The sequence below is a fragment of the Capra hircus genome, chromosome 9, assembly GCF_001704415.2.
Source record: "Capra hircus breed San Clemente chromosome 9, ASM170441v1, whole genome shotgun sequence".
Lineage (NCBI taxonomy): Eukaryota > Metazoa > Chordata > Mammalia > Artiodactyla > Bovidae > Capra > Capra hircus.
In genome coordinates, this window is record NC_030816.1 from 15,267,426 (window position 1) to 15,294,853 (window position 27,428).

The window sequence follows — 27,428 nt, forward strand, 5'->3', positions numbered from 1 at the left end:
AAGATGCCAGACTAATGTCTCAAATTAACCTTTATCAGGATCTGGATGCCAGGTTCTTTTATAGAACAAATGTGGGGGGGGAGGTGAGGAAACAAAGTAAGAAGGCTATTAATCTTGCAAACATCTCCTAGAATGGCAAGCCTCAGGCAAGGGATTTGTTCATTTCTTCTTCCCTGCCATCCACAGGTGGACAGGGTCCTGAACAAAGGCACTGTTAGTCAGGCAAAAGGGCAGAATTCTCTGAAGCAGGCCATTATGTATGTTTATAATAACAAAAACCAAGAAAAACAAGTCAAAAAAACAGTTCCAACATAGAGTCAAAATTGGCTTTTCCCTGCAACATATCATTTTTGGGTATCTTGTTGACACACGAAAAAAATATCTTCAAGACAAAGATAATGTCTTCCTCGAAAGAACTCTGTTCCCTATGTTCCATATCACAATTGATGGTAGTTATCCTTCTATGAATCAAGAATTCCTGGAATCCTTTTTTTACATGATCTTCAGCTTTTAAAAAATCTGACTTATATCCTGCACACGGATAAACTATTATTTTCTGACCAGTGAAATTCTAGTCAACTGAGGAATCTAAACTCAAATGGCATCTTTTCAGTAAAAACCTTGCCCAGTTTTAATAGGAGAACTAATCTTTTTTTCTGTTATCTATTTGGCTCTACTGGAGAACTTGTAATGTGCATGGTACAATATTTTGCTTTTTATTGGCTGTTTCACATACTGTTTCTATGTACAGACCACTTCAAAACTTAGTGATATAAGACAGCTGATTTAACTTTCCTCATGATTCAGAGGATCAAGAAGTTCAGGAGGGATCAACTGAGCAGTTTTTCACTTGGGTATCTCCTGTGATTACAGTCAGTTATAAGCTTGGACTGTGGACATCTAAAGTAATTTGACTTCTGGATGTCCAGGATGGCCTGCTCAGCTGGCTGGCAGTTGATGCTAGCTTGTGGCTGGGAGCTCAGCTGGGGCTGCTGAACTGGATTGCTTGTATGTAGTGTTGCCAGCCGGGCGGTGTCGGCTGGAGTATTCACATGGCAGCCAGCTTCCCCCAGAGCTAGCACCCCTAGAGAAGCAGAAGCAGATAGAAACCACATGGTTTATCCTGATTTAGCTTAGGAATTCACACAGCAACACTTCCACTCTATTCTGTTGATTACAAGTGACTCAGCCAAACTGACAGACGGTCCAGCCCACGCCTCCCCATTCTCTCTTCTGTCCTAAAATGTCCTTTCAGCTCTGTGGCTCTTGGTCTAATTCCTTGCCATCTCTCAAGATCTTATTCAGTGCCCCCTGCCAGAGCCTTTCCTGATTCCATCATTGAGCTACCAGAGCCAATATTTTTTTGTTTGAGTTCAAAGAGACATTTAGTTCAAATCTCATATTTCCCATTTATTAATGAGAGCTACATGACCTTGGGAACATTATTTAATCCCTTTATGTGAAAAGCAGGGGTAATAACTGAACCTACGTAACTTTTAGGGTTATTGTGAACACTGTGTGACTAAATAGTAGAGAGCATTCCCTGTGATACATAGTAAGTAGACAATATTAGCTGCTATTCTTAGCGTATCTTCTTTCTCCGAAGCCCATAGAATTGTATTTGTATATTTTTCTATGTACCATAATCTGCCCCTTATAATAATTTGTGGGCTTATTTTCTATCTTATGCATACTTAGTTCTTTATGTTACAGGCAATTTATCCCAGTAGAAACCTCTATCTGGAATATCAATGCAGAGCCCCTAGGTTCTTTATGCCTCAGTAAACATAATGTGAAGAACTTGTCATTTTCCTCTATTATTCCTTGTAACCTTTTCTCCTCATGATTCTTCTTGCAGAAATTAGAAAAGAAAAATCTGGGAAGACTTCTTCAGTTCTGAAGGATAAAGGTAATAGAGTCAGTTTAACATAACACTGGAAACTTATTACCAAAAGTATCTGAATGTGTCCACAGTACGTCAGTCATCTCCTTGCAGATTTGTGGGTCAGAATTGCACATGACACTCATATATTTGAAAACTTTTGTTTATTTGCCTGTCCCTTAAATACTTACTTTCTGTTCACCATGATCTAAAAGTGCTTTTATTATAATTTCTGAAAGAAAGGAAAAAAGATGAAAAAAGAAATTAAGAATGAAAGGGTAAAAGAAAAATGTTAAAATGAAAGTAAAGGATATAAGGAGGACTTGCTTCCATGCCCTCTGGTTCTCTTCTTTCTATCCATTCATTAAATATGTATTTACTGCATCATCTTTCCAAGCATTTGCTAATCATTGGCAAAACAAAGATGGCAAAGCTAGGAATAGGGAGAAAGTCTTGGGAATTGAAATTCTGAATTCTGCTATTTTCAGACTTTCATGCATTGGAGAAGGAAATGGCAACCCACTCCAGTGTTCTTGCCTGGAGAATCCCAGGGACGGGGGGGCCTGGTGGGCTGCCATCTGTGGGGTCGCACAGAGTCGGCCACAACTGAAGTGACTTAGCAGCAGCAGCAGCAGCAGCAGTCATGTCCTGTCTGCTTTAGTCTGGTCAGGTTCCTTATTGCTATGGAAGAGCATAACATTCTTTTTTTTTAATTTTCGACTTCAGTCTCTTGAATGGATTGACTTTTCTCTCAATCCATCCAAATTCCAGGACTCTTTCTAAGAACAGGGTCACATAAAACGTCAGGTCTTTTCTATTGAGGTCATAGCCAAGTCTGAGGAATTAGAGAAGGCTTTCCTGAAGAAGTTATATTAAATTCAAGTACGAAGGGAGAGGAGTTATCCAGACAAAGGTGTGAGGATTATTTGGGAGAAGTACAGAAGCAGGGCATCTGCTCTTTTCCAGGCCCATTGAATTCTACTTTATATATTTTGTTTCTGCAAACTGTGCTTGATATCTACTTTTCAGTAAACAAGGAAGGAAGCCGAGGTATATGTAATTTAAATTACTCAATGTCACACTGTGGGTGGGAAGCAAAGGCAAGAATCAGAGTCAAGTCTGCTGGATTTAATAACCCTTTATTCCATTTTAACACAGATATTGTCTAATCCTTTAACAAAGGCTCTTTTTTTTTTTTTTTTAGTATTCTTCAAAGCACCTTTGCTTTGAGTGTAGAGCTCATTACCTATTCTTGAAAGTCTATTTGACATAGACAAAGGTCTATACAACGTGGAAAAGTATGCTCGTAGTCCTTTGACTATTGGGTGACTCCCCTTAATTCCCGCAGAAGAGCTCAGTCCACTTTTCACCAGTGATTACTTGTTCTCAGAGAGAGAGACTCCTCCTCACCTCCACTATCATTTTATCTGGCAATTTACGAAAACAGTGTCCTTGTTTGTATGGAAACTAAAAGTATTATTGAAACACACCACCAGGAAAATCCATATATAGATGCAGAATCTAAACCTTTCTCCTTCCAGTATAGTATGAAATAGACTTATTTTCTTGAGCATATATGTCACAAGAATACTTAGACCATATATTATCGTTTGCTATGAAAACAACTCAACAGAAAAGTTGGGTCTTAACTCTAACACTATCTTTCAAGCAATGACGATTATAAAAATTTTCAATTATTACTTAAAGACTTCACTTCTGCTGCAGCCTAAACTACTTGGAAATGGTAGTTGTAAACATCTGTCCCGGAAAACATTATCTGGGACAATTTAAATCCACACTGACCACTTTACGAAGTAGGCTCTTGTAATTTCTATTACTGTTGTTGTTGTTGCTAACGTACAATTGCAGACAGTTTCCGAAGGAACACTTTTTCCTCAGTGTTAAATTCTCTACTATTTGTAAGATGTCCTCATGGTCACTATAAAATGATGTATATTAAAGTCTATTACATATGATTATTGATTTAATCATATTTTAAATGAACCTCTTTTTAAATTCAAGCTGTGTTGATGCCCTTGAATATCTTTGTTACATACAAGCTGAGTGCTATTTTAGAGGGATTTTATTGTCACTTTTCCTTTAGTTTCTGAATATAATTTTCTTTACATAGAAAAATCAGAGAAAATGGTGTATTACCCGTACAATTTCAGTAACCTTAACCTCTGCAGTGTTATTGTTTCTGGAACCAGTTTTTGAAACCTGCTGCTGAGCTGTGGCAGAGTCAGAGTGCAGCAATTCTACTTGCCGCATAGCTACTTATTTCATGGAGCAGCCCAAAGGTTGCCTACCTTAGCCAGTCTCCTATAGTTTCCACCTGTATGTACATATTAGGAAACCCATATTGAAACAATGCTGCATTTCTAAAACCAGATTTTTACACAGAAATCATTTAGGGCCACATTTACTGGAAATATGACAACCGTGAGTAAATTAGGCATTTAGAGAAACATCAGTGTGTTAGTCGCTCAGTTGTGTCCAACTCTTTGCTGTCCCATGGACTGCAGCCCATTAGGCTCCTCTGTCCATGGGATTCTTCAGGCAAGAATACTGAAGTGGGTTGCTGTGCCCTCCTCCAGGGAATCTTCCCAACCTAGGGATTAGTCCTGGGACCCCTGCATTATAGGCAGGTTCTTTACCATCTGAGCCATGAGGGAAGCCCAGGGAACATCCTCAGGCTTGTGTATTTAAGGACATATAGAGAGGGCTGGAGGTGATCATTACAAAGAAAAGGACAGAGAAAGACACATCTTGTTGGCTTTTGCTGCTGATTCAGCTACTGACTCTCTGGGATAGTAAGTCTTCTCTACATACTCATGTGGGCAGAGCCCTGCTTAAGTGGCCCTGACCACCCAGAAATCAGACACTCCTGTTGTAGTCCTTCTGACATTCACCCTATCCTCTTGCAACTTGCTTCTTACAACTGGTCTGATATATCTGAGGTTGTGGGATTCACCGATGGTCCAAGGAACTGCAAACCAAACTGTAACCAGGCAACAAGGAGATGAATTCTTTCTCTTCTATTGAGAATGCAGTAATAGCACCCGCAGGTGCCTCTGGTATTGGTGTAATATGATGGACGTTAGAATTACTGACTAGTTTTGTGACTCAGGCTAGTGTATGTTTGGATCTAATGCCAGGAAATTCTCAGCAGAGCTTATCTTCTTTCATATTCTGATACCCAGTACCGTGCGCCTGAGATTTCCCCCAACTTCTATTTGTCTTCTTCACCATACTTTTTCTTGGCTGTTCCCACTCACCAAACAAAAGCTACCACTAAGGGTACGGTAAGTTTTCTGATGACTTTGCCTCGATCCCCAGTGATTTATTCATCATGAATTCTCACCCAAGTTCCTTATTGCCTTTGGCTCTGGGAGCAGGGTAGGGGAATGGAAAACCTAGAATGATTTTCCTGTTTCTTTGTGAACTTTTCTACATCACCACCTCCCTGCCAGATTATTTTGAGAATTCCAAGTTATATCCCAGCACCTTTAAATATGTTCTAGATCCTGATAATGAAGATTCCTAAGACTTCCTGTAGGCTCTTGGTTAAATGTAAAGAAACGACCATGTTTATACAAACAACACACATACAGAAATGTGCTCTCCAGTGCTTTGCTCCTGACAACCGAGACAGTTAAGTTGAAAAAATGTGTAAATAGCTGACCCAAACCAATGATATATTTATTCTTCCTAACACAAAAGTGAAGAGTTCCCGTATAACCCTGTCTCCCATTTTTGGTCAGCTTTGGCATCCTTGGGTAGTTAGGCTCAAGCCACCCTACAGACTTCTTAAATCAAGTCAAAGTCCCTTGAAGTCAAAAAGGACACGCAGAAGATATGAGATGAAGGAAAGTCAGTGCAGATGACCCAGCATGGCGGCAAAGGCATCTTCCTGTTAGCAACTTGGAGATAAAAATAATTTCTATTTTCTGAGGACTTTCCCCAGATTTACAGTGATGGCTTTATGGCCTTCAGATACTTTAAAAAAGTCTGTCTGTTTTCTACATCTTCTTTCTTTCTCCTTTAAAATCAAAGCAGTCCATGGGCCCTCTTCTGAGGTCTTATACTTTACAACTACTTTAATCTCACACAATTGTATACAGATATTCATTTAAATCAACATGCTGGATTTTGAATTTTGAAGTTCCAGGCATTGCATTCTCCCATCCCACCAAGAATCTGTCCCTATCACCACTTCTCATTTCACAGCACATTAATTCTTTTGGTTTAGCCAGGAAATGCAAAACAGTATATTACCACCCTCTTCCTGAAAGAAAAACTTAATGAAGCTTTTCAGTGTGTTTATTCAATTCATGGCTCTTGATTTCATTTTCACATGCTGACATGTGAAAAAAATTGATCCTATTTATTCTTAGCACAATAAATAGCAACAGGGACACTTCTTTTCCACCAAAACCATTTAAAAAAATTCTACAAGCCTATGGATATTTAAGGCTATAGTTTATGTACTGAGAAAATCTTGCTTTGAGGGACACAACCTTTTCAATGGAACCCCAAAATCCATTCTTGAAATGATCCAGACTCACCTCAACTCAGTGAATTCTGAGTTGCTTGAGTGGCATGTTCATTTACAAGTACCACCACCATATCTTTTTCATTCCACACCATAGACCAGATTTCCCTGGTGGCTCAGACGGTAAAGCGTCTGTCTACAATGCAGGAGACCCGGGTTCGATCCCTGGGTCAGGAAGATCCTCTGGAGAAGGAAATAGCAGCTCACTCCAGTACTATTGCCTGGAAAATCCCATGGACAGCGGAGCCTGGTAGGCTACAGTCCATGGGGCTGCAAAGAGTCAGACACGACTGAGCGACTCCACTTTCACTTTCGATGTTGTTCAAGGTATTGCCCATAGATTTCTCTGGAACCCATGATATGATCAGAATCTTTTTGTATTTGAACCTAGTAGAACAAGTGGGGTTTTACTTGATTTGCTTTAACTAAGGACCCCATGTTTAAGACATTGGGAGCTCATAGATGAAACTGTCTCAGTATTTATCTTGATCTTATTCTTGAAATCTGTTTAACTTGAGTCTGATGACTAAAACACCACATTTACATGATATATGCAGAGTTTTCCATTTGATTGTTTATTTTTTTTTTGAAGAAACATAGCCTGAGAGAAGTAAACTAAGTTAGTGCTGATTATAACAGTTTTGGAAGGCTTCTAGATGCTGAAGTCATGTGTTTTTTTAAAATCACAGACAAAGCAAGTTCCTAGCCATCTGAAAACTCATCCTCTTAAATGAATACATAGATTGTACATCATTCTACGATTTGCATTTATTTTAAAAAATATGACTAGAAAATGGCTTGTTGTACTGTATACTGTTCTTTATTATTAAAATTATTTTTGAAAGAAAACATCATATCATTTCCACCTTGGTTCACCTTACTGATAGCTTATTGACTCCACTGTATGTATGTTAGTATTTTGATCTTGGTTTCAAACACGTGTTCAATGTTTCTTTCCAGAGCCTATTAAGGAAAAAGAAGTAAAGGTTCCAGCTTCCCTAAAGGAAAAAGGTATTACTCTATAATGAAATGTGAAAACACATTGATCCACCTATTGCATATTCAGTTACTTGCAATAAAGCCACATATTATTCATTAATTTTTTATACTTTCAAAGGTATAACTTCTGTGTTTTGATGCAAAGGGAAAAGAACTTATTCTCTATTGTAAAATTTTAAATTGTACTATGAAACAACACGTGAAAGAGTAGCCATGTTGGAGATACTGAGAAAGCTTAGAATGTATAAAAAACAAGTTCCTACTGGATAGCACCGGGAACTGCATCCAATCTCCTGAGATAATCCGTGATGGAAAATTATATTAAAAAAAAAATGTAAATATGTGTAAAACTGAGTCAATTTGCCATATAGCAGAGATTGGCACAACATTGTAAATCAGCTTTACTTCAATTAAAAAAATACATATGCTGTTCTGATTTTATGAGTCTATAGTAGAACATCTATATTTTATAAATATCCTAAGGTGAATCCTATTAGGAATGGCCATGGAAAGCAAAGATTTAAGATACAAAAAAAGTCCTTAAAATTTCTCAGTGATAGTTTGCCATTCTTTCATTTCAGATACAGTAAAATCCTAACAAATTTTATAGCTGGGAGACACTTAGAGATAAACTCTAAAGATTTTTGGATGAGGTCCAAAATCTTCACCCTATAGATGGATAAAACTGAAATAGTCTAGAAAGTTTTTGAAGTTATTATAATTTGCATCAGAACCTGCATGAGAACTCTGATCTCCCAATCAAGCACTATGATCTTACTAAGGGCTCTTATTGGCCCTCTGGCCTCCTATTATACTAGGCTCATAGATATGTGGATTCTGATATGCCATGCATCAAGTTACGTTCCCTAAAATGTAAGTATATGTGTTAAGTCCAATGTAATACATTTAGTTTCTAATTATCCCTGTAACTTCTGTGGGCCTGGTATCATTCTCCAAATTGTCTAATATTTCTTATCATTAAAATGAACATATTAGTGAACCAGTAAAACCATGAAATACACCTGTGCTATTGAATGTTCAAATAGAGCCCGTTTCTTCTTTACCCTGAAGAGAAATCTGTGTGAACTACTGACCAATATGCAAGGGCTTAGTGTAAAAATCCCAAATTATTGGAATTTTATTAAAAGAAAAAGCTTTCCATGAACTTGTATAAACATGTGTTGGAGCTGAGGGCAATGTGGAAGTGCGGTGGGAGGGGAAGCTGACAGAAGACTCAGTGAGTTACATGAAGGATGGAGGAGAGACTCCATTAGTCAGTGTAGCAATGTATAAAAAGCATACCCTTAAGTCATATTTTTTCTTATTTTTCAATTAAATTTAAATTAACCAAAATTGTTATTTAATGAAACAAGAAAGCACAGCATATTTTTTTTCTCAGCCCACATAACGTACTTAATTTAAAGTACTTAAAGCAATAATGATTCCAAACCTATTAAGGCTTTTATGTTTCACTTTAGAAAAATATCACATCCAAAACTTTATTTTTATTGTCCCCTATGTAGTAGTTATTTTAGTGCTATATATGCTTTCAAGTTATTCTGGCATAATATGTAAATTAAAATATTTTGCTTGCAGGAGAATTCTTACATGTTATGTTAAATGTTCAACAGGCAGCAAAATGTTGTTACATTGTATTATTTGAAGAATGAATTAATTATGAAGACTAAAGACATTCCTTTGTATTTAGATAATTTATTTCTTTAAAATAACTCTAGATTTCTTTTTCATGATCTGACTGTCAATTTCAATAAACGTTTATATAAATATCTAAATTGAAAGATTTGATTCCATCAAGTAATTTAATCATTCAGTGATGTTATAATTTTTTCCAAACTAAGATATAAGTATTACAAAATGAGGAACAGACAGGAGTATTATAAATTTCCACCGTTTTATTAAGAAAGCAAAATGCAAAATTTTTCCCCACTAAAAATGTGTGTGGAATATAAAAATATATAAATGAAAAACAATTTAGGAGAGTCAGGCACAACAGTGAATAAACAACAACAAAAACACATGGTGCTAATTTGAGTCCTTGAACACTGGAAATGTCTGTTTAAAAGTTTCCTGTCTGCTTTCATTGTTCTGGGAATTGTTTTTTCATCATCCTATCCCAGATGGTCAGCGTAGCTCCACCCAGGGCATGATCACAGACAATGATGGTGGGGAAGGCAGCATTTTGGAAAAGATACATTTTTTTTTAAGTTATATGCTCATTTCATTAATGTTGAACTTTCCACATTACTATATGTTTCAAATAACTGCTTGAGAATATTTAATATCTTTTTATTTTACCATTTAAAGCAACAATGACCTCTTATAGTAATACACTGAGATATTATTGGTGCTTTGAAATTTTTTGCATTTGATGTCATCATTTGTTTGCTACCAAGCAACCAAGTTTCCGGCATGTGGTGCTGAGTGTGAATGACAGTCCTTGGACATTTTGACAGAAAGAATAGCATTATATGCAAAGACTTTCACTTTCACCTGTGAGAGGTGGTGTCACCTTAGACTTTCTTTCCTTAGAGGGAGTCAGTAAATTCTCACATACATTAGAACAGCTACAATTTAAAAAATTCTTACTAAAAAATAAGTTAATTTTAAAAGAAATCTTGTTAGATTGAAAGCTTATCATATCTTCTTTTGTAAATAATAAAAGTGAAAGTGTGAATGTGTTAGTTGCTCAGTCATGTCTGACTCTTTGAGACCCATGGACCATAGCCTGCCAGGGATAATTGAAAGCCTTCATTTAATGTCCAATCAAAAAGCATGAAACATAATGATAATATCATGCACACTTAAATAGTAAAATTCACAGATACATGGAAATTAAACAACATATTCTTAAAAATCCAGTAGATCCAAGAAAAATTAAAAGGGAGATTAGAAAATATCTTCAGAAAAATGAAAATGAAAACTCAACATACCAAAACTTAACAGAATGCATCAAAAGCAGTTCTAAGAGAGAAGTTCATAGAATAAGTACATTAAAAAATAGAAAGATTTCAAATAAACAACCTAACTGCATACTTCAAGGTGTTAGAGAAAAAAAGAACAAACTAAGCCTAACGTTAGCAGAAGGAAGGAAATAAAAAAGATTAGAGCAGACTTAAACAAAATAGAGAGTAGAAAGATCAAGAGTTGTCTTTTGAAAAGATCAATAAAAATGACAAACCTTTGGCTAGAATAAAAAAAAATGAAGAACCAAGTAAAATAAAATGAGAGTAAAAGAGGAGATGTTATAACTCTTGCCACAAAAAATTAAAAACAGGATCATAAAAGGCTACCATGAATGATTATATGCCGACAAGTTGGATAACCTAGAAGATATGAGTCAATATCTAGAAGCATGCAGTGGCCAAGACTGAATCATGAAGAAATAAAAACTTTGAACAGAGCAAATAACAATGAGAACATAATGAAGAAAAGTCTAGGACCAGAAGGCTTCATGCTGAATTCTGCCAAACATGTGAACAAAAACTATTTACAGTTCCTTTCCTGAAGATAAGAATAGTACCAATAACAGTAGCACTCTTTTTCTAAGCAGCAATTAACAGTCTAACACTTTTCCAGTTAAGCCCATCAGGCCAGACTGCCAAGTTGATAGAATGAATGGAAAGTGGTTATGTGTTGGTAAGCGAAGTAGTTGAGACTGCCAGAATTTTTTCTGTAATCACTGGCTTTCCAAAATTAATGTATCCAAGTACTGTGAATTTTATTTCCTTCCTCCAAATAAGTAATGTACATAATATATGTTCAACTATATGTATGTGGAATATATGGACAATCATAAATGTAAAGCTTCAATAGTCCTTCCTTGGTATTCTTTCCATTTAAGCCCTCAAAAGAATGACTCACTTTCCTCTGTGTGTTCATTTTTCTTGTCACTCCAAGCCACCTTCTGCAAATATTCTAATGTGCTTCTCTCCTTGAAGGAAAAAAATTTTAAATATTATAGCTTTTATTTATTAATTCATTTTTATTTTTCTTGTTCACTTTTTTAAAAAGCTTTAAATGTATTCTTTTTTGTATCAGGCATCTATTATTTTTATGTATTTAACCGGATGTAGGATAATCCATACCTATGACCTTTGACCTTTTATTAACGTAACTGATTATTCTCATTTCAACAAAGAAAATGCATGCTGGTGCTCAGAGATAGAAGTAAGAAAAAGTGACTCTCTTTTGTTAAGGGAAAAAAGAAAAGAATGTCCACTTATTTGGCAAGTGATTTTTGCACCATTTTCTGAACCATTTGAATGGTTTAAAGTCACCTGGCTCATTACCTGAAATAAATCCGACCACCTCTCCTGCCATCTTCAGATAACATCACAGGACCTTGTTGATACTGACTATTACCTATGCGACCTACAATATGTTCAGTCTCCTCACATTATTTCTTACCTAGAGTCTTCATGTTGGGAAGTCTCAGGGAAAGGCAGAATAATGTGACACATAGCACATAGCAAGGGATACAGAAAAGATTAGATAGAGATAGAGTGGCATTATCAGGAACATGGTACATTGTATTCAGCATATACAAAAGACAAAGGATCACAAAAATGAAATGATGGCAGAATGAGGCAGGGAAAATGTATGCATTTATTCTGTGCTGCAAAGAGAGAATGCCCTCTGGCTCATTTTGTGTTTCTAAAAACACTAATGTCCACTCAGCAAACTTACTTTGTGAGCACCGAAGTCCTGTGGGAATCTTGCCAAGGAAGTGTTGCCGAATCAGGACTTAGGCATAAACATTGAGTCATGCATTAAGTGTTTGTATTGTAAACTAAAGCTATTTTAGAACTGTAACTATAGAAGCTTATAAAGCATAATTTCTTTTCCTCTTGACATAATGGGAATGAGAGGTGAGAGAGAGACAGACACAGCACAAATACAGAGAGAAAATAGGTGTGGTAGGGGTGTGTTTGTGTATATGTGCATACATGTTATGGAAAAAGCACTGTGCCCAGTAGATTGAGATTCTAACTGCAGCTCTGAAATTACCAGATAGTTATCTGAAGATAATGTCCCCCAGTGATGTGTGTCTGCTGGGTCCATTCTAATGGTCTTTTCCACCCATGTAAATTTTTGATTAGTGGCACAAGGATTCTACTTTATATTTCGATCTAAACCATCTAAAACTGAAACATAAGTTTTATTTTCTTGAAAATAAACCATGCCTTAAATTGTTTTGTTTCTTAACAACTTTTGAGTGATAGTATAATATTCTTGGGATGTCTTAGTCATGAGACTCCACTAATGAAGAAGAAACAATCCTTGCCCTCCAAGATCTCAGGATACTTGGTAAAGAGAGCTGGAAGAGAGTAAAAGTGAAGTGGCCTCCAGTGGTGTCTTAGGTGAGGCATACCAAAGTTTTTATCCAATCAGTGGCTATCTATGAGTTATATGTTCATACATGAATGCTCAGGAAATATTAGTTAAATTATTCAGTCTAATTTCAGCCACAGATACATCAGCTAATTATCATTGTTTCCATTTCAAAAGGTTAGGAATTTAAAATTTCGAGCCTTTCAGATGCCTTGCATTAGATCATTTGGTTAATAAATAGAGAAATAAGTTTTAAACTGAGGGACTTTTTGTTTGGTTGGTTGGTTTTTCTCCAACTGCAGTGCAACAAATGATCTCTTGCTTTGGATGAGATTGGGCAATTACTTGAGAACACCATCACCTTGCCCCTTTATTATGCATGAAAGGATTCCTCAGTTTACAACCAAAGATAACACCGATTTAAAAACTCAAGCAAGAAAAATAGGAGCATAGAAGATGCATGAGGTTTCATAAACATATGAACGTGGTTAAATAAGAGAAAGGAAAAAACTTAAATAGCCCATGTAGTATTGAATTAAAGAAATGTAGACAGAGATAAGATGAAAAGTGGAGTAGAAGTTGGTAGGTGTTGGTTCTCTCTGTGACTTTATCCAAACTCAGGGCAGTTTTGTCTTTTTGGAAGTCTATGAACTGAAGATGATCCCAGTCAAACTGTTTGGTAATCAGAGCTTGTCTTTCCCACAGTTATATTTACCTGGATTACAACATCTTGCATCCACAGCAGATGAAATCAAATGCTACCTACTAAAATATGTCTCTTGTTTTCAACAGTTTCTCTTAAGACATAGTTAAGAAGAAACATGGATTCACTGAAGTTTGTTCCAAATCCGCAATCTTGTAGTGAAGCTGATTAGAGTTACAGTAGTGCTCTATCTCTCATGCAGAAAAGAAAATGTGAAAGTGTGTATGTGTGTGTTTTACAAAACATTTATTGTTAAATAATACAGTGAGGACCATGTGCGTGTGCATGCTAGGTCGCTTCAGTCATGTCCAACTCTTTGCGACCCCATGGACTGAAGCCTGCCAGGCTCCTCTGCCCATGGGATTCTCCAGGCAAAAATACTAGAGTGGATTGCTATTTCTTCCTCCAGGAGATCTTCCTGACCCAGGGATGGAAACTGTGTCACCTGCGGCTCCTGCATTGTAGGCAGAATCTTAACCACTTGAATGACAGGGGAAGCCCAGTGAGGACCACAGTGAAATGTAAATGTGTATATGTGTGTAACTGCAGTAGTAACAGATATTCATCAAAAAGTGCAAATGACTACTCAAAAGATACAAAAATCATGGATTTAGATGAAATTTATGACTGTAACTTCATTTAATATAACTAATTATTTTATTTAAATATATTTATATTTAAATATGCTTTAACATTATGGTAGAAAAATATAAGAAAAATCATTTCAAATATCAGTAAAGAGACTAACATACACTGTTTGCTTTGTTCTAAGTGCTTCACAAGTAGTGTTCAATCTAATTTTCACAACAATCCTTTTTTTCATTAATGTGAAAATTGAAGCGCTAGGAGTGAATTGCCCAGGTCACACAGTCAGCTGAGGTACATTTGGGACTCATGCCTGGCAGCATGACCTGCCTCCTGTGCTAGCAGGCTTTCTAGACTCCCTCAGACCAAATCTGACATACAATTGACTAAGGAAAACAATACGGAAGCTCCTTTATATATTTCATACAAATGGATTTGGTGACTTGATTTTAAATGTAAAGTCTCTCCATGCCACTAAATATTAACTGCTACTCTGGCAGTGAGTGAGACAGTTATCAATATTCTATCAATAGTCAGTCTATTTATCTAATTTAACCAGCTTAATTTAGGAAATTGTTTATATGATTCATTATTTAATGACTGGCTGAAAAAAATAGAAACCTCAGTGGCTTTTCTGTTCATGCCAATTACAATCTTAATGACTCTGTTAGTAATGTGTTCCTATAAGATGTAATATGTGGCTTTCTAGGTAGTTTTTTTTTTTGTATAAGATATTTAAAACCATTCATTCTATCTATATCAACAGTAGTTATAAAAGTGTGCTTGTGTGTTTGTTAGTCCCTAAGTTGTGTCGAAATCTTTGCAACCCCATAGACTGTAGCCCACCAGGCTCGTCTGCCCATGGTTTTCTCCCGATAAGAATCCTGGAAGCCATTCCCATCTTCAGGAGATCTTCCTGACCCAGGGATTGAATCCAGGTCTCCTTCCTTGCAGGCAGATTTTTTTACTGTCTGAGCCACCAGGGGAACCCATAGCAGTGTGCTTACAAATGCTTCACATTTTGGAGTTGGGAAAAATCAGTATTCAGAGACCAGTTTTTCCACTTACTAGGGGGTACATACATAGACAAGTATTAAGCTTCAATGTTATTATCTGTAGGCCTCAATATTATTATCTGTAAAGTGGGTGTAATATTAGGTTTATATTAGGTGTGTATGTTCATTCATACAACAAATATTTATTGATTCCTAGTCTGTGCAAAGCACTGATCTAGGCACTATCATATAACAAATAAAACGGAAAATCATCCCAGGATTCAGGAAATTTGTATTCTGCTGTGGTTAGAGAGCTAATAAATATTTATGAATATTTAACATGAATATTTACATGAATATTTAACATTATTTAAATGAATTTTAGATAATGCATATAATACACTTACTGAGTGCCATGTAGAAGATACAAAACACCATTGGTTGCAAAACCAAGAATTATTATTATTATATTTTATTGCGCATATAAAGCTCCTATGTGTTGAAGAAGCAAATAGTTGTGTGATAATGATAAAAAAAGATTGGTAAAAGAAAGAGTAGTTGCATTCAGCTTCTAACTTGCAAAGTATTTAAAATGGAGACATTTGAAAAAGAATGCACATTCTTGGGATTTATACTTTCTTTTTGATTTGTAAAGACAAAGCAGAGACTCCTAAACAAAGTTGTTTTCCACTGCTGCCCTTTTTTAAAATCAAGCATGAAAGTGAAATCGCTCATTCATGTCCGACTCTTTGCGACCCCATGGACTGTAGACTACCAGGCTTCTCTGTCCATGGAATTTTCCAGGCAAGAATACTGGAATGGGTTGCCATTTCCTTCTCCAGGAGATCTTCCCAACCCAGGAATTGAACCTGGGTCTCTTGCATTGTAGGCAGACGCTTTATCATCTGAGCCACCAGGGAACTGATGTGTATACATGATTAAACTCAAGCATATGCATGTTTAAATCTGGTTGGCCTGCTGCACTTGAGAATGTAGTGTTGATGACATCGAAAAATCATTAATGAAGCTCCCCTCCCCAGGCCCACCAGCAATTTACATTTCATAAATGAAATCAGCAGCCTGGAAAACTCAGTGCTACATACGAATTGGCAGCCTGTCTGCTTCAACTATTCAGCTTGGGGATTGTTTGATTCCATGTTTCTGCAGTGCTTGTGTGTGAAGCTCAAAAGAAGAGCTCATGTGAAAAATGTTTATGGAAACCATATATTTTTCTTATATAATAATAATGGTAAAAATGTTTTAGCCGTATAGATGGGGTGAAAATTAAAGTTCCTATTCTCTTTTTATAACTTCCAGATTACAATCTTCAGCATCAATCACTGCCCTTAGTTTCCTGAAACTTCAGTGAAACCTTTTGGTATATGGATATATAGGGATTTCCCAATGGCTAGTTGTAAAGAATCTGCCTTCAATGCAGGAGACATGGGTAGACATGAGTTTGATCCCTGTGTTGGGACAATTCTGTGCAGGAGTAAATGTCAACCCATTCCAGTATTCTTGCCTGGAAAATCCCATTGACATCAGAGCCTAGTGGTCTCAGTCCATAAGGTTGTAAAGAGTCAGACACGACTGAGCACACATTATTATAGACATATATATTGTTTTTATCAAACCAGTCAATCTGAAAGGAAATCAATCCTGAATATTCACTGGAAGGGCTGATGCTGAAGCTGAAGTTCTAATACTTTGGCCACATGATGCGAAGAGCCAATTCATTAGAAAAGACCCTGATGCTGAGAAATATTGAAGGCAGGAGGAGAAGGGGATGACAGAGAATGAGATGGTTGGATGGCATCACTGACTCAATGGACATGAGTTTGAGCACGCTTAGGGAGTTGGTAAAGGACAGAGAAGCCTGGCGGTCCATGTGGTTGCAAACAGTTGGACACAACTGAGCAACTGAACAATGTATACATAGAGCTGACTCACTGGAAAAGACCCTGATGCTGAGGAAGATTGAAGACAAAAGGAAAAGAGGGTGGCAGAGGGTGAAATGTTTAGATAGCTTCACTGACTTAACGGATATGAGTTTGAGTAAACTCTAGGAGATAGTGAAGGACAGAGAAGCCTGGTGTGCTGCAATCCATGGGTTTGCAGAGTTGGACACAGCTTAGTGACTGAACAACAATGATAACATATACATAAAATATGTCTATGTATATGACATATATCTAGTTATCACTTTGATATGACTAAGAACAGGCATCTATATATGACTCAAAGATAAGCTTCAGTAAAAATGCCATCTACAAAACAAAGACACTGAGTTCGTAGTGACCAAGTAGCCTAATAAAAGAGATGTTCACCTTAGAAATACTCACCTATCAATTCCTGCTTTGCATATTCAAGGGTAAAATCCCAATTGTGTAAGAACAAAAGAAAATTTCCTTGGGAGGTGCTGCGATTTAAGTTCATGAGCATAATTTTAAAATAAGTAAGCTTTTTCTATATGCTACTCTTAATTCTCTGATCAGTTTCACATTATTTTCTCCATTTCAGCAATGACAAAATTGAGACAAGACTTTAAGTTATGCCCAAGGTAACAAAACTAAATAAATGAGCTTGCTATTAAAGCTAGATTATACATCCAAGAGCCTTCTTTCCACACTTGCCAAGAATTCCTAAGTTGTGCGTTTATCTTGTTAGTGTTTACATAACACCAAAAGTCAGTAGTTCCAGCATCGTGAGAGGGTCCATAGCCCCGTACATGTTGAATGATGATAAGACATTTATATAATTATAAAATTATAAAATTTCATGAACAAGGTAGAAGTTGGTTCTGATTGTACTGTGCACATTGCTGATAAAAATATTCCCCACGACTTGTATTTTTTATAGAATATCTTTTGACAAGCATCAAGGCTAAAATGATTCAAGATTATAATGGCAATGTGATTGACAGGGGAGAAAAACAGGTGAGAAGAAAAGAGAGAAGAAAAACTTTCAAACAGACAATTCTACATGATGAACAAAATGCCTATGGACCCCATCCTAGGACACTGAATTTTTCTTTAACCCTAGAACCATGGGATTAATCAATTTCTTCTAGGACTACAGATACACAGGAGGGAGCATTTCGTCCTTTTATATATATTTTTGCTCTATATTTCTTTGCCTGTATTTGTTTTGTTCAGTCATTCATTCAACAATATTTATTGATCATAACACCACCTTTTAGATATTTGACCAAATGTTGATATTTGAATAGTAAACAAGACACAGCTCTTGCTCTTATGAAACTTAAAATCTAATGACAGTATACAAACAATAAAGAAAAATTTAATTTAAAAAAATGTATAATAAAACTTTATATAACATTAAGGCACATAGGAAACATTAAAATAGTGCGTGAGATTCCCTGGTGGCTCAGAGGGTAAAGCTGCAACCCACTCCAGTGTTCTTGCCTGGAGAATCCCTAGGACAGCAGAGCCTGGTGGGCTGCTGTCTACGGGGTCGCACAGAGTCAGACACGACTGAAGCGACTTAGCAGCAGCAGCAGCAGCAATGTGGGAGACCCAGGTTTGATCCCTGGGTCGGAAAGATCCTTTGGAGAAAGAAATGGCAACCCACTCCAGTAGTCTTGCCTGGAAAATTCCATGGACAGTGGAGCCTGGTAAGCTACAGTCCATGGAATTGCAGAGTTGTCCACAACGAAGCAACTCCATTTCTTCCCAGCTTATGAATGTATTAACTGAAAAAGAGAGATACGTGCCAGGGAGTGTGGATGTGCAATAACAGTACCGATAATCACTTTTCACAGGATGTGCATTCAAGTGTTACAGGAAGTAGGGTGTCAATGGCTATGTAATTCTGTATTACAGACAATTCTGCAGTTAAGCAAACAAGGTTGGTTTTTTTTTTAATGTAATTTTAGAAAATAGACTCTATTAGGTTAAGCCCTAAATAAAGCCAGTTAGCACTATGCCTGACACAAAACTTATACTAATAGCCCAACCACGAGCTCAGTTTTTCTGCTGTTTGAAAGGAGGAAAAATTTGTAATGTACCAGAACCCTTCCATTAATCAAAAGAAGAATTTATGCCAACAAAGGAGAACTCTGAGACCAAGGCAAAATTGTTTAAATAAGGGAAAGGACTGGGAAATATGAAAATATGCAATTATTACAGTGGTTGGGATAGTGTCATGAAGATAGCTCAAAACACTGTATTTATCCTATACTAAGTTAGAATGCAGAGTTTTTAGACAAATGCATTGTCCTAGGACAGTAAGAAAGGACAATATTTTAATGTGTTCATATTATTGTACCAAAGTTAAGCCATTTTTTATTTTATAAAATTAATAACAAATACTAGTAAAAACAATAATTATACCAGTTTGAAATGATTAAATTAACCACCAGATGGAGCTCCATGAATTCAATGTATATTTTCAAAAATAGAAAATTGCTTAAATTGGTCAAGTTAGGAAAACTTACAACATATTTTTTCCTGAGCAGTTTTGGCTAATTTCCTTATCTGCAATGCTAAGAGAATTTATGAATCATAATAGATGGTTCTTATTGAAGACAGAATGCCAAATTTCTTGATTAGTATATTAAAACTTTTCAGTTTTTAATAGAAATTTAAATCAAAGCACTTTTGCTTGTTACTTTATAGTTTATTTCAAATACATATTCCTTTGTATATTGTTTAAAGTGTGAAACTATAATTGAAACTGAGAACAAATGAGAAAAATCTATTAAAGCCTGCCTATTATTCCATTTAGTACTGCTTTTTAAAAATGCTTATTTTTTTCCAATTTGTTTGTTTTACCCCAGAACCTGAAATTAAAAAAGATGAAAAGATGTCCAAAGCAGGTAAGGAAACCTTGTAAGATTTACCTTTTAATATATATTCTGTTTATCATGAACAAGGCTGGTGTTACAATCAGGCTGTCCAAGGCTGAAAACATTGAAAAATACTTTTATATTTCATATATTTTCATTGTAATAAGTAATAAACAGATGTATGCTAAAATTAATACGGGTTCTGTTTTCTGGTAGCAGATTTTAGTTGTTTGTCCAAGTATTGGACCTGTTGACATATGCTGTTCCTTATTTATCTAGTGGGCAACTGAATACTGTTTTATAAGTGCTAAGGGGACAATCTGAATTTCAGAGGATGTAGCCAGATTGTGACAAATGCCTAAATCTTATAATTGGTTGAACCTTATGGAATCGCCTACACTTGAACATCTAAAAAACAGTAGTTTCATATGGTTTAACATAAAAGTTCAATCATTTTCTCCCTTACTATTTGAATATCCACATATTTTAGGAGAGGTAATCCATTGTATTACTGACCTTTAATTTGAAAATAGGAATTCTTTTAAAAAAGACTTCCTGAAAATTTTTGTGAGAAAAGAAGACAAGAGGTTGGCTGGTCATTTTTTAAGACAGATCTTAGAAGAAGGAACTTTATAGAATAAAGGACAGGAAGAAAACACTAAAATTCCTGATGAAAACTTCTTTTAATTACAATCTTTCTAGGGCTAGTCCATTCCAAATATTTTATATACTATATGAAGATAAAGATATAAAATATCTCTGTGAAGATGTTTATGAAGATATCTATACACCTGTATCTACTACATATGCTAAAGAAGGTTATATCTACATCTCTCCTTACAGTGAAACTGATACAGTGTACATGCAGACATTCATATCAGTTCAGTTCAGTTCAGTCACTCAGTCGTGTCCAACTCTTTGTGACACCATGAATTGAAGCATGCCAGGCTTCCCTGCCCATCACCAACTCCTGGAGCTTGCTCAAACTCGTGTCCATCAAGTCGCTGATGCCATCAAACCATCTCATCCTCTGTTGTCCCCTTCTCCTGCAGTCAATCTTTCCCAACATCAGGGTCTTTTCCAGTGAGTCGGTTCTTCCCCTCAGGTGGCCAAAGTATTGGAGCTTCAGCTTCAGTATCAGTCCTTTCAATGAATATTCAGGAGTGATTTCCTTTAGGGTTGACTGGTTTGACCTTTCAGTCCAAGGGACTCTCAAGAGTCTTCCCTAATACCACAGTTCAAAAGCTTCAATTCTTTGGCACTCAGCTTTCTTTATGGTCCAACTCTCACATCCTTATGTGACTACTGGAAAAACCATAACTTTGACTAGATGGACCTTCGTTGGCAAAGTAATGTCTGCTTTTTAAATATGCTGTCTAGTTTGTCATAATTTTCTTCCAGGGAGCACATATCTTTTAACTTCACGGCTGCAGTCACCATCTGCAGTGATTTTGGAGCCCAGGAAAATAAACTCTGTCACTGTTTCCATTGTTTCCCCATCTATTTGCCATGAAGCGATGGGACCACGATCTTAGTTTCTTGAATGTTGAGTTTTAAGCCAGGTTTTTCATTCTCCTCTTTTACTTTAATCAAGAGGCTGTTCACTTTCTGCCAAAGGGTGGTAGTCATCTGCATATCTGAGGATATTGACATTTCTTCCTGCAGTCTTGATTCCAACTTGTGCTTCATCCAGCCCAGAAATTCATATAATTGGTTTTAAAATATTTGCATATACTTGAGCACATTTTTACACATTTTAGCATGCATTTAAGTAATTCTTGCTTCACCATTCCATGTATAGGTTAAATATTAACCTGAATTGTTTTCATTTGTACAAAAAGTGCTGCCAACATATCAAAAGGAATTGTTTAAGTGTTTTTGTATTTTTAATGAATGAACATAATCATTTGAGTGACTTTATAAAATCTGAAGGGCTTCCAAGGTGGCACCAGTGGTAAAGAATCCACCTGCCAAGAGACACAAGAGACGCGGTTTGATCCTTGCATCAGGAAGATCCCCTGGAGAGGGAAATGGCAGCCCCCTCCAGTATTCTTGCCTGGAGAATCCCATGGACAGAGGAGTCTGGTGGGCCATAGTCGATAGGGCCACAGACTATATGAGTGACTAAGCCATAGCATAAAATCTGAAAGTATGTGTTCTGTGGATGATAAGTGAAAAATTAGCAATTTTAAACAGTGAATAAAGTGCATGATAAGGACAAAATGATACATTGAATCTTAACATCACAAGTTATAATTGAGCTTTAGATATATTTACAAAAAAAGGAAAAGCTATGTATAAAAATTGCTCTCCTGTTGTTAGCAGGCTTACTGGTGTCAGAGAAAAATTGCTGGTCAGTTAAAAGTTGCATTATGTCACCCATTCTTATAAACAACACTGTATTTTATGGCTTATTTTACTTTTGATATATAATGGAAAAAGTAATATATGCACTATAAATTCAATCCCATGGACTGCAGCACACCAGGCTTCCCTGTCCATTAGCAACTCCTGAACTTGCTCAAACTCGTGTCCATCGAGTCGGTGATGCCATCCAACCATCTCATCCTCTGTCATCCCCTTCTCTTGCCTTCAATCTTTCCCAGCATTAGGGTCTTTTCCAAGAAGTCAGTTCTTTGCATCAGGTACTTTACATTAAATATTTTTGTCTTTTTTTATATTACGTTTATCTTCATCTTCGTAAAAGGAAAGAGAAATCAGAACTAATGACATATTTTATTATAAAACATGATCAATTCACAATTTATTAACAACATATATTATGCTAATATCACTGCCATATGTTAAGAACTGTGCTTGGTGAAACAAAGTTTTCTATCCCAAGAGAGTCTAACCAAGGACATAGACATGAACTATTGAAAGATGGCTTTCAGATAATTAGTTACATTAGTGAAGAGTCTCTAGGAGCTTAGAGAGAGGGGACATTCCTATAGTCTGTGCTAATCATTGAAACTTCAGAGAGATGATGGATTAAGCTGGGATTTTAGGAAGGTGAGTATAAAGCATGGTGGAAGCCAACTTTATAGAAGAAAAATATGAATTTTACTCTCTTGCCATTTGCTAGGGATGTGACTTAAATTACTTCATGTTTCAGAGTTTCAATATTTTATCTATTGAATAAACATCATTACACCCACCTGATAGAGTTGTTAATAAGAAATTGAGTTGATGTTTTCTATTTGATTCAGATTCTATAAATGGAAGTTATATTCAGGAGTTAGTCAGAGGCAGGGATGAACGTGACTTGAGAAGACAGTGAGAAGAGGACCAAGAACCAAAGGAGATTCCAGGGGCCACAGAGGAACAGAGGATACAAGACTGCAGCAGTGATGTATAGACATGTGAGCATGGTTCTGGAAATCTAGAAAACTGGACTTAGGAAACCAGGGTGAAAAGTCTGGATGGTTAGAAGGTGAATGAGAAGAGAGTCGCATCCTAAGTCTTATAATGCCATGCAGGGTGAAATTCTACATGAAGAATTTTGAATCATAAATTCAACTCAAGAGCTTTGATAGTAATCTAGTATTGTAAAGGTAAGTGAAATTGATAGGGAGAGAGAGGCAGCAAGAAGGAAGTGACTTATTTACTTTAAATATTTTTTATGGCCATGACTAATATTCTGTGTGAAATTATTAGGAATTAGGTTTTTAAAAATCGCAGGACCTAGCAACTCATTGAAAAATGCTAATAACATCTTGTTATACACCCTTTCAATTATTTGCGTATATACAATCACAACCACACTCTACAGTGTAATTAATATCACTACTTTAGTAAGTGTCAACCTGTCTCACAGGAAGAGGCTAGAAACTGATGACACTAGCAAAAACGCCAAGGTCTCAACCTTGAAAGGCTGGAGAAGGTGATCGAAGGTGGAAGTCGCAGAGGAAATGCAGGTTGCGGGGAGAGAGAGGTACTAGCGACACTGGGCAATAGGGAACTTTCCCTTTGATTCCTCACACTATGTATCCATAAGTTCAGAGGTTTGGAGTTAGATGCCAAAGCTGATAAGGATTTCTTCAAGAAACCGGAACTTGGAGAGAAAAGAGAAAAGAATGAAGGGCAGATTCTTGGAAAAGAAAAAGAACAGGTCAAAAAGGAGAGTGTGTTACCTGGAAGATGGGGATACAGTGTATCAGCATCCTAAAGGCCAGACACTTTCAAGAAAAAGCATCAATAGAAAAATCAATAGTCTTAATGTCACAGGAAAGTCAAGGGGCATGATAACTGAGAAAAGCCCTTATATTTAACAAAAATCTGTCATTTTACGGCCCTTGAAGGCATTTTTATTTTTTTATCGACATATAATTGCTTTATAATGTTGTGTTAGTTTCTGCTGTACAGTGAAATCAATTGGCTATGTTTCCCTGGTGGCTCAGTCAGTAAAAAATCTGCCTGCAATGCAGAAGACCCAGGTTCAATCCCTGGTTCAGGAAGATTCCCTGGAGAAGGAAATGGCAACCCACTCCAGTATTCTTGCCTGGGAAATCTCATGAATTTCTGGCAGGCTACAGTCCACGGAGTCGCAAGAGTCAGACATAACTTAGTGACTCAACCTACACCATACATACATATCGCTCCCTCGTGGACCTCCCTTCCACCCTGCCCCCACCCCACCCATCTGGATCATCACTAGAGAGCATTTTTAGTAAAGTGGTGGAAGCAGCAAGCAGCTTAGAGGAATTAATAAGAGAATTTATCAGTAATAAGTGCAAGTAGAACAGCCAACTACTTTTTTTCAGGAGTTTGCTGTTAAAAGGAGGCAAAATACTATATTCCAGCAGGTGGAATCAATGAGCTGTGTTTGTCATTTTCGTATTTGTGGTAGGGTGGAGCATTCTAGGGAGAGGAGGAGCATGAAATCCAGAGGGAGATATTAATTCCAAGCGAGCTGTCCCAGATCAAGGGCTGGGATACACAATATAGGTGGAGGGCATTAACTTATTGGTGAGGAAGAAAATATACCCCCTCTCCCAGCTTTGAGAAAACATTGAAAGGATAGATTAAATTAAAGCTGAATGTCCGTGAGGATGCTTCTGCTGAGTACTCTTTTGTCCTATAATCTCTTCTGAAAGGTGACCGCTAATGTGTTCATTGCCAAACACAGGGCATAGTTTCCTTTCTTCATATTATACTAACCTTAGATAATATCTGACCATGTTCATAATCTCTATTCATCAAAAGAAAAAAAAAATTTTATTTGGCAGAAACTACAACATTTAACCAACAGAGTTAAAAATAAAACAACAACAAAAGATAACAACATTTTTTAAAACTGAATCAACATTGTAGCAATTATTTATTTTTGACACGGCATATGGGGCTTCCCTCGTGACTCAGATGGTCAGGAATCTGCCTGCAAAGCAGGAGACCTGGGTTTCATCCCTGGGTCAGGAAGATCGCATATTATTAAGCACTAAATTCTTTGGTTTTACCCCCCGCCCCCATTGAAAATGATAGCAAATAGGACATGCATTTTATTAGGTAAGTGGAGAATAGCTAAATATTCTTTTCAGGAAGCAATAGGCATTAATTATAAGTAGTAATGTAATTAAAAACAAAAATATTTGCATATGTAATATTTTTTATCAGGAAAATTAATATTCATAAACAAAATCTTCAGAGTTCTATTACTGCATTTCTCACTGCCTCGTCAACATTTTCACATGCTTAATTTGCTTGCACGTCATTTTATTTAAAAATTGAACTTAGTATCCTTTACATTCCCTTTATTTATTTTTTTTGGTCTCAAAAAAGGGAACTCATTGACTTAGAATTCAGTTACACTGACTTAAACGTCTGAGTTATTTACAGCTAGCTTCTTTTTCAGAACCCAACATACAGGTAAATACTAAGTTATATGTCTCCCAAATTTAGTCTCTCCTTTTTTCCCCTCCTGGTAAGATCCTAGTTCTCGTTCTCACCATCTCTTGCCTGAGTAAATGTACAGACCATGATTTAATCGTCATGTTTCCATCTTCGCCTCAAAGATCTACCACAAGCCCATGCTCGTCACATTTTCTATGTGATGTCTGTAGGGGCGCAGTGTTAGGTTCATCGCCGCTGCATTATGCCGCCCCCAGCGTATTTCTTCCTGGGGCTTCCGTTTGTCCAATCTACCACCACAGCCCCACCACAAAGACATTTTAAAGAGATCACCAGTTCTATGAATTTTCATCTATTCAGTGATTTTTTTAATATTCTGCTCTCACTTCAGCTCCATATCAAAAGCATCTTACCTGTTTGCCTTGCCTCCAGTTTTGGCAACTTGCTTTTTCCCCCGTTTCTCTATCTGTAAACACACACCACACAGTTCTCCAGCCTTGGTCTTGTTGCACATGTTTTTCTCTAGCATATCGTGTGATAGCCATTTTCTTGAATGGATTTCTTCTAACTTTGTGTCTCAGCTCCTATATTATCTTCGCTGTGAGCTATGCAGTCTTCTCCTTCTCAGAAGCGACAGTAAGGCACGCAAAAGCCACCACAGCTACAACAGGTCACCAAAATTATCCTCATGAAAAGGGAAGCATTAGTTAATTTTTTTAAATCTATTTTTCACATATGTCTAGGCTTCGTGGTATAGCACATGCAGAGACAGTTTTTTAAATGTGAAAGAGCAACAGAGGCAGGATGATATGGAGAGAGGAGCTCTAGGACAATAGATATGGAGTGATTTACAACTAATCAAAAGTTCCAAGTCTTTCATTTTTTGCTGCTGTTGTCCAGTCGCTCAGTCATGTCCAGTTCTTTGCGACCCCAGGAACTGCAGCACACGAGGCTCCTCTGTTCCTCACTGTCTTCAGGAGTTTGCCCAAACTCATGTCCATTGAATCAATCCTACCGTCTCATCCTCTGTTGCCCCCTTCTCCTGCCCTTGGTCTTTCCTAGCATCAGGGTCTTTTACCATGAATTGGCTCTTTATATCAGATGGCCAAAGTATTGGAGTTTCAGCTTCAACATCAGTCCTTCCAATGAATATTCAGGACTGATTTCCTTTAGGATTAACTGATTTGATCTCCTTGCAGTCCAAGGGACTCTCAAGAGTCTTCTCCAGCACCACAGTTCAAAAGCATCAATTCTTCAGTGCTCAGCCTTTTTTATGGTCCAATTCTCACATCTGTTACTTCCAGAAAAAAAAAAAAAGCAAAACCATAGCTTATTAAATAGAGTTCTCATCAACAATATATTCCCTAAGCAAACAGACTTATTGTTGAATCATGTGATATAATGTATGTGAAAGTGCCTTCAAGCAAAAAAAAAAAAAAATGATTATCATCTATACCCTTGATATTCAAAGGGTGGTTCACAAGATAACATCAGCATCACCTGGTTGCTTGTTAGAAATGTAGAATCTTAGGTCCCATCAATAACTGCTGGATAAGAATTTGGATTTTTAGCAAGTCCCCAAAGTTATTAGTATGCACATTAAAATTTGAGAAAGACTATTATAGAATTCACAGGCATCTATGATTGCCCTTATCTCCAAGAAATACATCAGTCTTCTCTCCATAAACTTAGCTTATGCAAAG

At 36.7% G+C, this 27,428-nt stretch overlaps 1 protein-coding gene across 32 annotated transcripts in view; it reads left to right on the forward strand.

Moving 5' to 3' along the window:
* The window catches only part of TRDN (triadin), a 407,610-nt gene that overhangs the window by 320,256 nt on the left and 59,926 nt on the right, over positions 1-27,428 (forward strand). For 28 of the 32 annotated variants that reach the window (XM_018052961.1, XM_018052962.1, XM_018052966.1 and 25 more), the window contains 3 exons: positions 1,859-1,909; positions 7,398-7,448; positions 19,870-19,908. In XM_018052961.1, the coding sequence (XP_017908450.1) occupies positions 1,859-1,909; positions 7,398-7,448; positions 19,870-19,908 (141 nt within the window). Of the gene's footprint in view, positions 1-1,858; positions 1,910-7,397; positions 7,449-17,930; positions 18,008-19,869; positions 19,909-27,428 lie in introns of all 32 variants that reach the window. The other 4 variants (XR_001918516.1, XR_001918517.1, XR_001918515.1 and 1 more) reach the window with 1 other exon arrangement.